This window comes from Lethenteron reissneri, unplaced genomic scaffold (genome assembly GCF_015708825.2).
Source record: "Lethenteron reissneri isolate LAM-NWPU_2019-01 unplaced genomic scaffold, ASM1570882v1 scaffold_1234, whole genome shotgun sequence".
NCBI lineage: Eukaryota > Metazoa > Chordata > Hyperoartia > Petromyzontiformes > Petromyzontidae > Lethenteron > Lethenteron reissneri.
The window spans coordinates 56,492-68,976 of NW_026890931.1; the positions used below are offsets into that span (position 1 = coordinate 56,492).

General features: G+C 46.3%; 1 protein-coding gene across 1 annotated transcript; it reads left to right on the plus strand.

Moving 5' to 3' along the window:
- The first annotated feature begins 237 nt into the window (after positions 1 to 237).
- Positions 238 to 5,798, plus strand: LOC133361777 (heterogeneous nuclear ribonucleoprotein A2 homolog 1-like). Its single transcript, XM_061580772.1, is given in 12 exon segments — positions 238 to 298; positions 2,172 to 2,285; positions 2,407 to 2,553; positions 2,972 to 3,029; positions 3,032 to 3,181; positions 3,285 to 3,368; positions 3,457 to 3,507; positions 3,668 to 3,715; positions 4,030 to 4,194; positions 4,254 to 4,668; positions 5,485 to 5,548; positions 5,784 to 5,798. Coding segments are annotated over 11 exon segments (1,278 nt in total). The 5' UTR covers positions 238 to 292; the 3' UTR covers positions 5,525 to 5,548; positions 5,784 to 5,798.
- Positions 5,799 to 12,485: the final 6,687 nt, after the last annotated feature.

The window sequence follows — 12,485 nt, forward strand, 5'->3', positions numbered from 1 at the left end:
GACGGCGGAAGTGGTCGTCCGTTTCCGCTTCCGGTGCGCGGCGACGCCAAATGGCGCCAAAAAAATGGGGAAGAGGAGGGGGAGGAGGGGAGGAGGGGGGTGAAATCCGCGCCCGCCATTGGTCGACGCGGGGGTCACGTGGCGGCTGTCCTCGCCCAATCGCGCACTCGCAGGGCGTGGCGTGCCGTGCATATATAAGGCGAAGAGGCGGGAGTTGACGCCCCCCCCCCCCCGAGCCCGTCCGTTGCCACCACCACCACCATTGCCCACCACCTGGCCGACATTTTGTACCATGGAGGTGAGAGTGTGGCAGACGCCACGGTCAGAGCTGGGCACCGGAGCTTAGTCCACCACCATCGCGGGGTTGAACCCACGAGGGTGGTGGACTAAGGGAAATGCGCATGAGGGGACGGGGAGGTGTGGGCAGGCACTGGTCGTGGGATGGATGGATGGGGAAGGACCGCGTGCTGTTCTCGATTGAAACTCCCTCTGTGGCTTGGCGCCGCTGTTCGCGGGCGAGAGAGAGAGAGATCGATATATAATCCGACCCGTGCTTCGAGGAGAGGTTTACTGAACGCGGGGCGTGCGGGGAGACGCGATGGTGGGACATCGAGGTTGGAGATGAGAGAGATGTGAGCGTGGCCCCGGGTTGTCGGCTCGAAGGAGGAGAGGGCCTCAGGCCGACATGGCGGTCCGTGGTGGTGGTGTTGGTGGTTGTTGGTCAGCGGAGCGGATCTCGCAATGGATATCAATGGCCTGAGACGTCGAGGCGGGATGGAGCGGCGTTTTAATGAGCGCACGTGGATCTCGGACTCGGCGTTTGCCAGGAGCCGGCGTTGTTGGTTGTGGCACTTCCCGCCTGTAAAGTGCTCGGGTTGCGTGTTGTGCCGAGAGCGTCCATTTGCCGCGCTGCCCCCCCCCTGTTTAACGATGTGGTTGTCTATCCACCCCTGTCGGTCAGCCCATCCGTTATCTATAATACCCTCGTTGAGTGACTGCAATTACACGGCGCCCGCAGCCTTGCCACTGTGTTTACCAACCACAACAACCCCTGGGTGCGTTCATTCATTCGATTTCGTCCGCGCGTTGTGTGCAAGTCTTTGGGTTCTGGCTCGCATTCATCACCAATTTGCCGTCTGGTGCCAGATAACGGATGCGATTATGTGAATCGTGTGTTATATGTTGTGTAATATCGGGTCGTAATTGCGCAATTGGCTTCTGTTTGTAAGGTTGAAGACTCCCAGTGGGTGGGGGGGGGGCATCACCATGGACCACACTTCGTGATGGACATTGTTTTTTCCCCGATTATCTTACAATCATCAATGTCGTCAATTCCGTGTTAATTATTCACAACCGTGATTCACCGTCAACACCCAACGTATTGGCTATTGGTGTTAACCCTTACACGTGGAAATCCGTACATGTTGATAATTGGTCCAGCGCTGTGAGCCCCCTCTGGCCAAATTACACCCCAATTGTACGCTCTCAAAGATAGTCTTTGGATGAACAAACACCGTGTATAAGATGTATAGGTTCCGTGCCGGTCAGCAAAGAAAAATCGATGTTAGTACCTTGTAGAAAGGCGCTTTGATGACAGAATGGACTGCACGTTTGCAAGCCAAAGGGGGGGGGGGGGGGGTGGAGTGTTCGATTATCAAACTTGAAATGCATTTCACATCGTAACGATGGCGCATTAAAACGCATAGTTTTAAGCACAGGAACAAAGATCAACTGTAATTATGGTGAGGGATACACGTTGGACAGTTAACCTAAATGTACGTTTTGGTTTTTTTTTGGCCACTAGTTCATGAGGATTCCTGGGATATCGATGAGGGTGCTGAAAGTTCAGAGCACACGTTCCGGGGCGAAATGCATTCAAGACCTCCGTCCCACTTAAAAATGGAGAAAAAAGCTGAGCGTTTTTACGTACTTATAGCACTGATTACACTTTGCTTTTAACGTACGTGTTTATTTCACAATGCACTAAATGATCTCGAGATTAATCACGAAAGCGCACTGCCTTAAATGCATAAGGTATTTAAATGGCATGTTCTGCTTTCATATTGCTTAAACGTCATGACTTTCCAACACTGGCATTGTCTTGCAGTTTCTGTATAAAGCATATGTCGAACGTGTCTTTCTAATGGTTCGAGTTTATTCTTTCCACCCAGGAACGTGAGCCAGAGCAGTTCCGCAAACTGTTCGTTGGAGGGCTTAGCTTTGAGACGACAGAAGAGGGCCTCCGGCAGTACTTTGAGCAATGGGGAATCCTCACCGACTGTGTGGTACGTACATTCGTTCTACTGCCCTTAGGGGCCGTGCATGCTATTCGTAAGCATTTGCCTGTTATTTGACGAAATAACGGTGCACTTTTTAACCATTTAGTTTTGTTGGTGTTTGTTTCAGGTCATGAAGGACACACAATCCAAGCGGTCGAGGGGCTTTGGCTTCGTGACCTTTTCGAGCATGTCAGAGGTTGACGCAGCAATGTCTGGCCGGCCTCACAAGATCGATGGGCGAATGGTGGAGCCGAAGCGGGCAGTGTCACGAGAGGTAAGGAGTGGTGGTGAGGTTGGGTGGGTCCACTTTGCTTCATCCAGAACACTCTTATGACATTAGGAAGCCACTGGAGCTAATGAACTTTTTAAAAATCTAGATTTAGAACTCATTTCTTTAGAACTGCCTTTTGTGTTTAGTGTTGGTATGCATGTTGAACTTCTTTCACACTGTACATAGCCCAACAATGCTACGTGTAGTTCGAAAGAAGTTCTACATACAATCCCGGACTTGTTGGTGCTTGCCAAATTTGTTTTTCTCTGCAGCTTTCCAGGCAAAAATGAAGATTGATACTCCATCACAAATACATCCTCAAATTATGCTTTAGCGTTTGTCCATCTTGATATTGCAATTCTAGAAACGTTTGCTTTTGAGATTTTTTTTACCAGGACCTCAAAACTCATTTTTATTGCAGGACTCGATGCGACCTGGAGCTCACTTGTCTGTTAAGAAGATCTTTGTTGGTGGAATCAAGATGATACCGATGAAGAACATTTGCGAGATTACTTTGAAAAGTATGGGAGGATTGAGATTGTTGAAGTTATGACGGAGAGGGAATCTGGAAAAAAGAGAGGCTTTGCCTTTGTTACCTTCAATGACCATGACCCCGTGGATAAAATTGTTGGTAAGTCTCTTTATGTGTTTTCCTCATTTTAATTCTTTATACTGGTGGCATGTGTAGAAATGCAATGTTCATCATTAATTGTGCTTTTTCATTTCATCTCCAGTTCAAAAATATCACACCATCAACGGACACAACTGTGAAATCAGAAAAGCCCTTCCCAAGCAAGAGTTGCAAAATTACGGCAGAGGTAAGTCTTATTATTTGTGTGAAGATACATATGTTACATTGTGCTTAATATTCGATGCTTATTCGTTTATGCGATTTTTTTTGGTCAGGCCGAGGAGGATTTAACAGAGATTTTGGTCCTCCTGGTGGAAGGGGCGGTGGTAAGTCATTTGCAGAGTTTGCGCTCGTTTGTTCCTCGGTCAATATTTATACAAGTGTTTGTCCTCTTGAATGATAGCGTTAGTGTCTTGTATCCCCGTTTTAATGTAAATCAGTTTTCCAAGTTGACACAAATATAAATGGCTTTTGTCTATTGGGCAGGTTTTGGTCGGGGAAATTACGGAGGCGGAGATTTCAACGGTTGTGATGGTGAGTAAAGCATCTGAACAATCGTGTGCACACAGCGTTATTTTTTTGTCACTTCGAATTTCCTGCAGTCGAAGTAAGTAGTGGATTTGTAAACGGAGCTAGGGCATTGCACATGTTGCGAACAATTCAAGTGAGTGATATCTTGACTGGTCCTGGTATCTCCCCCCCCCTTAACCAGCCTGCAATGACCAGCATGGTCAAACAACTCCCATAGCCGACTTGTAGTGGGAATACCCTGACAACAAGTCGTGTTATTATGTACATATTTACATATTATGTAATTTCTTGAATAGTATTTTTTTTCTTTGTCACAGGTGGAAACTTTGGCGGCGGAGGAGGTGGTGGATATGGTGGGGGCGGTAGAGGCGGTTTTGGCGGCGGTGGCGGCTATGGCAACCAGGGAGGTGGTGGCTATGGAGGAGGAGGAGGGGGCTTTGGTGGTGGTGGCGGCGGCGGCTTTGGGAACCAAGGAGGAGGAGGTGGCTATGGGGAAACATGGGTGGTGGAGGCTATGGCAACCATGGAGGAGGAGGAGGAGGCGGAAGCTATGGTGGTGGTGGTGGAGGAAACTACCAAGGAGGTGGTGGTGGTTATGGTGGACATGGTGGACATGGGGGTGGTGGTGGTGGTTATGGAGGGAGTGGACATGGGGGTGGTGGTTATGGGGGTGGAGGACATGGAGGTGGGGGTGGGGAGGTGGGTACGGGGGTGGACATAGTGGTGGACATGGTGGTGGACATGGTGGGGGGTGGACATGGTGGGGGTGGTGGTGGACAAGGCGGCGGGGGTGGGCATGGGGGTGGCAATTATGGTGGTGGCGGTGGAGGCAGCGGATATGGAGGCGGAGGCAGCGGATATGGAGGCGGCGGGAGCTACAGCGGTGGAGGAGGTGGCTATAACCAGCACGGCGGCGGCGGGGGCGGCGGCGGCGGCGGCAACTACGGTGGTGGTTGGTAAGTGTGACGTCTTAAATAAGGGCTCCGTTATCATCAGGCAGATGTAACCCAGGGGATTTGCAAATTCGGTCTGGATAAAAAAAAGAAAAAAACCTGGTGTCTGATAGTCCAATGTGTATTAGCCATAGCCTAAAACCACTGTTTCTTTTTGTCATTAAGGCGATGTAGCAAGTCAGACCAGTACAGGAACAGTCGCTCTTGCAGGTAACTTTGGAGGCGGCGGTGGCGGCGGCAGCAATTTCAACGACTTTGGCAACTACAGCAGCCAGGGACATTCGCATTACGGCCCTTTGAAGGGAGGCCACGGTGGTGATGGTGGTGGTGGGAGCAGTGGCAGTTACAGTGGCCCCAGGAGCGGTGGCGGTCCCTACGGAGGTGAGATATGTTTGTTCAGTAATGCATTAGTGTTAATCGGTCTCCAGTGCCATTTATAGGAAGATTTCATTTACATCAACATTGTCAAGTGCCATATTACAATGGTTTTCGAAAATTGTTCAAATTGCGCCGACCGCCACACGCAGTTATTCCTCCTCTGTTAACCTATTATTTTGACAAATTCAGTTTTATTGAGCATTGGCTTTTGCCATATAATCACTATCAGACTCAAACCATTGTATTGTCTTAGAAATATTTAGAGTGCCTTGACGTCTTTTGAAATTGAAGTATTACCATGTGTGAAGTGATTGAGTTCTCACACCATGTAGAAGCAGTTTTTCACGTCATTTGAATGCGTTTCCCTCTGAGTTGGAGTTGGGTGTTGAAGTAAATTATTTGTTGCTCATTTTTTCAGGTGGCTATGGTTTCCTCGGGGAGCGATGGCGGAGGATATAGAAGTGGACGCAACCGATATTAGAGCTGCTTCATTTCCCCCCGAAAGGTACGATTTGTTTTTTTCCAGACTCTATAATGTGAATGCACATCTATCAATTCACCCTCTTCACAGGATACATTCTAAATTTTCCAGAATTTTTTTTTTTACACAATCTACGTGCGTCTTTTATTGCCACTTAAGTGCGTTTACAACCTTGTCTGTTAATTTCCGTGTGTAGCCCATTTTTTCCCCCATCTTGCATGCATATTGATTTGTGTAACCATATTTCTCTATTCTGCAGGCATCCAATGTACCATAATAAGGGAGGCTGAGCTGACTTGGAAGGACAGCGTCAGGGGTTCTGACAGTCCAGGGAGTGGCAGACAGCGCATAGAGGCAGGAAATAATCCTGCAGTAAGCAAAGTGAGTCAAGACGCAGGACAGGTAGCAAGACTAAAATCATGTATCATGGCTACATTTGTGTCTGAAATTCTCAGATTTTTCTTTTTTAAAGTCAGGGTTTTGCCACGATTTGTCTTTTTATCGAACAAGTTTATGATCATGTAATTCAGATGTTAGTGGTGCATGTTAATGTAGGCCATATACACATGCAATAGACAACAGGTTTGAGTGCAGTATCTGTTTTTTTTCCATGGATGTATTGCAAGATGAGTAAGTTGGCAATGCATTTGCTGTGAAGAATTATGTTTTGTACAAAAGTGAAATAAAGCTGTAGACAACAACTTCTGAAGTACGTTTAAGTTTTTGGTTGATTGAGTAGTCGGTGAAGCTAAGAGAATTGAGAGAGGCGGCGCTCACAGTTCGTCCCCCTGGCTGCGAGAGTGGTTGGAATGTCGTCGTACCCCCCCCCCCCCGTTTTCAACGTGGCGCGCGCCCGAAGGCAAGTGAGGAATCTACAGCAAGGAAAACCGTGCTGAGGAAGTCGGCAGCCCCCACACAGTGCAGAAGCGGCAGACACGGGACCCCGACCCCACAACGGCAGCACGAGGGAGGAAAGCAGCAGGCAGCTTGGCCCGGAAGGAAGAAATGCGCAAGCAGTCTCTTTGTTGAGGGAAGGAGTGCAATGAGAGGAAGAAGAAAAATCCCAGGTGTTGGCCTCAGGCATTTTTTTTCAGAGTGCAGGAAGCTATTGATATTTATATCCACAAAAGCCAGTAACAGGCTTGAGTGGTAAGTTTACAGGGATGCTTTCCTCTTTCGTTTTTGTCCACCAGGACGTGCATGTCCTCTCATTTCTACTTTTAATACCCGAGTGGAAATGACATTTTTCTTAGGTTTGGAGTGAAGCTGTCGGCACTGGACTTGAGAAACTGGTCAACTCCATAACAGGGTAAGCCATTAGGTCCGTTGTGTTTGTCGTGAATTGTGTTTTTAAGTGTTACAAGTTGTGTAATGCATGGATTGGTAATGTAAAAAAAAAGTTAAATTATTGTCTCAGCAACTCCAATACACAAGTAAAAAACGCAACTTTGGCATGTTAGAAGTGGCATGACTGCACAAAAAAAACAACAACCCCACTCCATGTGAAAATGTAAACGTAAGACAGCTGATTGAAGGGATGTTAGATTGTTTCATTTGTTAAAGTGGGGATTTCAATTCGTATGCTTTAAATGCAATTGAATACTTTTGTTGCATATATTTATAATAAATTATTTATTTTTATAATGTGATTGCTTAATCCCAAGCGTGTGGTCTCAATTTGTCATTGTGTCCAGCATCAAAGTATTTGATCACAGGTCATTGTGTTGGCGAGGCATGTGATGTCTAGGAAGTTTGTCTTTTAAGGACATGACAATAATTTTGACCTGTAACACGTTCACAGGTTTTGCTCTCTCGAGGAGAGACCATGCTTATAAATATGTATTAAGATACATGTTTTAAGCAAATATGTTTTCTTTCGAGAGATCAACGTGGGCGCAAGGAGACAGCCGAGCTGAAAAGCAGCCAGCCGTTGAACCAGTCTCAACAATTACCCACGCTCAATATTTATATGAAGACATGTTTGGCCAATTTTAATCCGCTCCGAGACGTCTGCAAGCGTGGGTTCTGTTTCCCCGCTGAATCTTGGAACGCGCAAGCGGGGTTGGCATTTTATTAAGGCATAGCGCCTTTTTTTAACGACCTTGTACTCGCCACAGTGAACAAGCCAAACTGCTGCCCGCCATTCCACATGGCCTTGTGAGATTCTCGGTACAGTACTGATAGTTATTTTAGTTTTTTTCCCTACGGTTCTGTTCCAATTACGTGTGCGTACGTAACCAGGAAATGGGAAAGGGTTAATTAGTTTGTAATTCGGAGGCAATCCGATTGTCTGGCAGAAAACCCACACGTGCGAGGTGGGAAGATGTCCCACCCAGTCCAGATTGAAACCCATAGAGATCCCCTTGCTATACTGCCAGGGTATGGTGACAACACACAGGAAAGCAGTTTTGCAATATTGTGTTTCACAGCCCCTCGCATCAGTTCTAGATTACAACGGCGTGTGCCATTGCCTGGCACGAAGTAAATCATTTAAGATAAATTGTAAGCCAGGCAAGATGTCTTCTGAAACATTGAGTGGTGCACAAACTTGCTGACAAGGTGCAACATTTTAATTTCCCCAGTGAAAGCTTTTTCCAAAGTTCTTTGAATTGCAAAAACAAATAGGTGATACATTTTTAAGTGAGACTTAGTGCATTTCGAAAATCGGATGTGATAACAGCACTCGGTAAATCACTGAATCTGCCCTATTCTATGAACCTGCTTTTAAGAAATACAGGACCCTTCTAAAAATCCACAACGCAATACAATTTGCTTTAAAATCTGCAAGATGGAAAGTTACATTTAAGGCAAAAAACTCAACACGTTTCCGTCAAAACACTGCCTTAGGAAAAGAGGACAGATGAAGGGCCATTGTCTTTGTGCTTGCACACATCTGCCAACGGAGCGTCACAATATATATTATTTTATTGCAATATAATTTAATGAACACGTTCCAATGAATTTCTCGCTGTGGATCGCTTCCGAGTTCGCTACCTGTGACATTGGTTGCGATGGGAGCGGTAGTGTAGCCGGGTTAATGCTCTGCACCGCAAACACGGCGACCCGAGTTCGATTCCCGGTCACAGCCAACACCAATGACGATTATCTGAACCGGTCATGGTCCTCCCCGTGGTCGACTCAGCCTCAAATGAGTACCTGGTGCAGTGTGTGTTAACATCGCCACTGTTGGCCACTCAACTCTTCGTGTGCCGTGCCAGCCTTCATAGGTGCTCGCTAACAGCACTTGTCCAAGTCTGTTCAGGCTACACAGGGGTGATGTTTGTTACCGTGGTTGTTATCACCATGTACGTCCATGTGGTGGCAGCCGAACAGCCCTTTTCGATGGCCCTGGAGGACAGACGCGATGCTCCACCCTCAAGGGGGGGGGGGGTGTAAACAAGCCCCTTCCTCGGTTAACAGGTTTTACGCGCTCAACTCAAAAGGAAGACATTGAAAAGAAAAGGAATCTCGTAATACTTAATTGGGACTGATACGCAAGCACAAATTACTGTACATCATTCACGCTGCCTTAGAAGTAAAATGTGTAATGGGCAATGGTTGGCATTTGCTCGGGGAAGGGTCATTGCCCAGAACAATCCTTCACTGCACGTGTTATCAAGTTATCAAGAAGGGCCATTGAAATATTTTCGATCCACCCCCCCTCTTTAAGGCAATGTTTTGAATGACTAATTTTGGAGAAAAAACGATTTACCAATGTGTTATCGTAAAACTGAGCTCGCTTGCAATGGTGTGTTTGGTTTTTGTGCCACTACTGAAAGGTTCACTTTAACGGCATTCTAAGTGACGTTGCAATCCGTCCTGCACGCATGAGGTTGTACAAACGTATGGGTTGTGGTTTATAGGTGCCGAAAATCTAAAATTCAGTGCTTTGTGATTCTACCGGTTCAAACTACGGACGATTTGTGACAAGTGTCAACTTTCCAGCCCATCTAGGACCTAAGAACTCTCATCACTCTCATGATCACGTAGGCCAAAGATTCATCTCTTGGTTCTTTCGGTAAAGTCCAAGAAGATGAATCCCTGCAGTCACGAAAGCTTTAAATCGAAAGGCCAAAGATTCTTAACCTGGGCTGCGCACGCACCCCTGGGGGTGTGAGTTGCCCTTTGTGGAGTGTGAGACATGCCCAGATTTTTAAAAAAGGTAACTCCTCGAAAACAATTTAAGCACGGGGCACGTAAGTACAACTGTTTTGTTTAAACAAACCTTCCTGTTGATTAACATTCTTTTTTTTTTCCATTTACCAGTGGCGAAATATAGTAATAGGTTTTTACCCTTTCAACTGGTACAAAAAACTGACACCTTTATACAAGGTATCATGTTTGCAATATCCACAACACAAGCAGTCAAAAATGCAAACAAAAAGAAACAACTCTGATAATGATAATTATCAGAGTTGCCTTGTATAAAGGTGTCAGTTATTTGTACCAGTTGAAAGGGGTAAAAACGTACTACTATATTTTGCCACTGGTAAAGGAGATGTCTCATAGTGTAAATGCTTTACCCTGAGCTCTCAATACTCTGATAGTGCACTGTTTTTGAGTTGTACGCCTTTTGGCGTCATCTGGTCCAACACCAATGGAGACTAGGCTCTAAGAAAAGCTGTCTCGGGTGTGGACCAATCAACTTTAAGGACAGTGCATATCATTATCAGAGTTGTTTCTTTTTGTTTGCATTTTGACTGCTTGTGTTGTGGTTATTGCAAACATGATGTCTTGTATAAAGGTGTCAGTTTTTTGTACCAGTTGAAAGGGTAAAACCTATTACTCTTCTTTTTTTTTTACCTAGACTACAGCAAAAATTACGAACCACTGCATTGGACTAATACGTGAGTAAAATTACCCAAATACTAACGGTGCCTCCATTCTGACGCTGGTTATTTTTCCCAAACCGATGGTGGACTCCGAATTAATTTTTTAAGGAACAGGGGTTTTTTTTTTACAGGATGGACGTTGCTGAATTCCCACGAGGTAGAAATCGTGAACTAGAAGAGCTTGAGTGAATCCCTAATCGTTAAGTTTTTTTGTAATCAAAAGGGTGCTTTGTCACAGCGCAACCCAACTTCATATTCTACTTTCATGGTGGTTTATATCATTTTATATTAAATTTACTTAAAATACACTCCTCGAGTGCTTAAGAAGCACAATACACTACAGACAACCAGGTGATGGGCCGGCGTACCCCCCCCCCCACCCGCCAGTTCTGCAGTCCCTCTATTAAGGTGGCCACATTTGCTGTGCCCCCCTTTGGCGGCACCTGTGTTTGCCCACGGGAGGGGAGTTTAACAATCTTCGTGGGATCCACCAAGCCTTGCCTCCACAGTGCGCGTATCCCACCACCAGCCACGCCCGTGCTTTCGGATGATCGCGCACAACCAAATATGTTGTGCATTTAACGTGCGGCTTCGTTAAATAAAGAACAAATTCAAACGGCAATGGCCTCTCGCGTCTCATTACAGAATTGGAGCTCTCTGTTTGAAGGGGGGGGGGAGTTGTGTTTCGGCTGCTGGGACTGTATTTGTGTTGCGAAGACCATACGGTTCACCTTGTTCGCGAGGCGTGTGGGGTCAGTGAGCTAGACTTTGTTGAGTGTCGCTTCAGTGAAGCTGAATGAGCATTCCATTCTCTCGTGGCGCTGCCCTGTTCAACAACGCAACTCGAGCACATCCGTGGCATGGGAAAATTACACCGGAATGGACTATATTGGGGATTTGGTGTCGACCACTGTTTAACTGTATTGCCTCTTCCAACGTCTCCCCAAAAACATCGTACATACTCATTTAAATATCCATGGACTCCCTTCTGCCCACCTCTCCATTCTAGCCCCTTCCACACGCCCTGCTCCATAGACCAATATTTCTATCGAAGGCCCCCGGTCAGCCTTCACTCTATTTGAACTATGGCCCACTAAGCCATTTCGCTCTTTCAGACGCGACCTAACCACAAATGATAGCTCAACAAAGTGGCGTATTGTTTCTAAATGCATAGCAGCCAAATGCTCTAAACGCATGCTTCTAAATGTGGAGGGAAGACCCGGAGAAAAATCCCCTCGACCACAGGGAGAGAGACACGCACAACTCCAAATCAAAATGCGGTCAGGGTCGGGATCGAATCCACAACTTCCTGCATACCAGGTGAGGTCGTGAACATCTCGGCAGATGACGCCTCGGTTGGAGGTTGCTGCTGCTTCTTTGCTGCACCATTGTCTGGAAACCCCTTTTCCCACCTTTACAAGCTGTTGACGACCTGCCCCTGTTCAAGTCCAGGCTTAAGAGCTTCTTTTATTTTCCTTTGCCCATGATCGACACTTTATATAAATACATATATATCCACTGTTTCTGTGGTATTTTATTATGAAATAATAAAGTAATTGCTGATGAGTTGGACTCTTGTCAATGGGAAAAACGAGTTTTAGGATTCGCAAATGATGTTATTGAACGTTATTTTTTATATTCGACTTGAGCAAGAGGTAGCATGCACATTTGAGTATGGTAGATCAAATAAAGGCATGTATCTTTCAGAAATCCAGTTCGTGTGTCTATGCGCGAGCATTGTGCCTCGTCATTTTATCCTGTGCCAGTGAAAACTCCACATTTCTATGACAGGGTCCAGTCTTTCTGTAAAATAACCATTTGTGGAAATTACACATTGTTAGGGTGGTGGTGGCGGGGAGACCGGCACTGCCCATAGGATAACCACTGGTGGCTTCGCATGTGGATAATCTCAAAGCAAGTGTTCAGCCTGTTTATTCGTGTATATCCAGCGGTAGTTAAGTCTCGCCTCAGTGGATGTTAGTTTGATGAGACACTGGCGCCCAAGCTCGTCTCAGCAAAGCCGGCAACAACCGGCTACCGTCGCCACGTGTGACGCCGAAGGTGGTGACTGCAGACCGTCGTGCCACGTGATGCCACGTGGTTACGCACGCAGACACGTGCAAAAACAT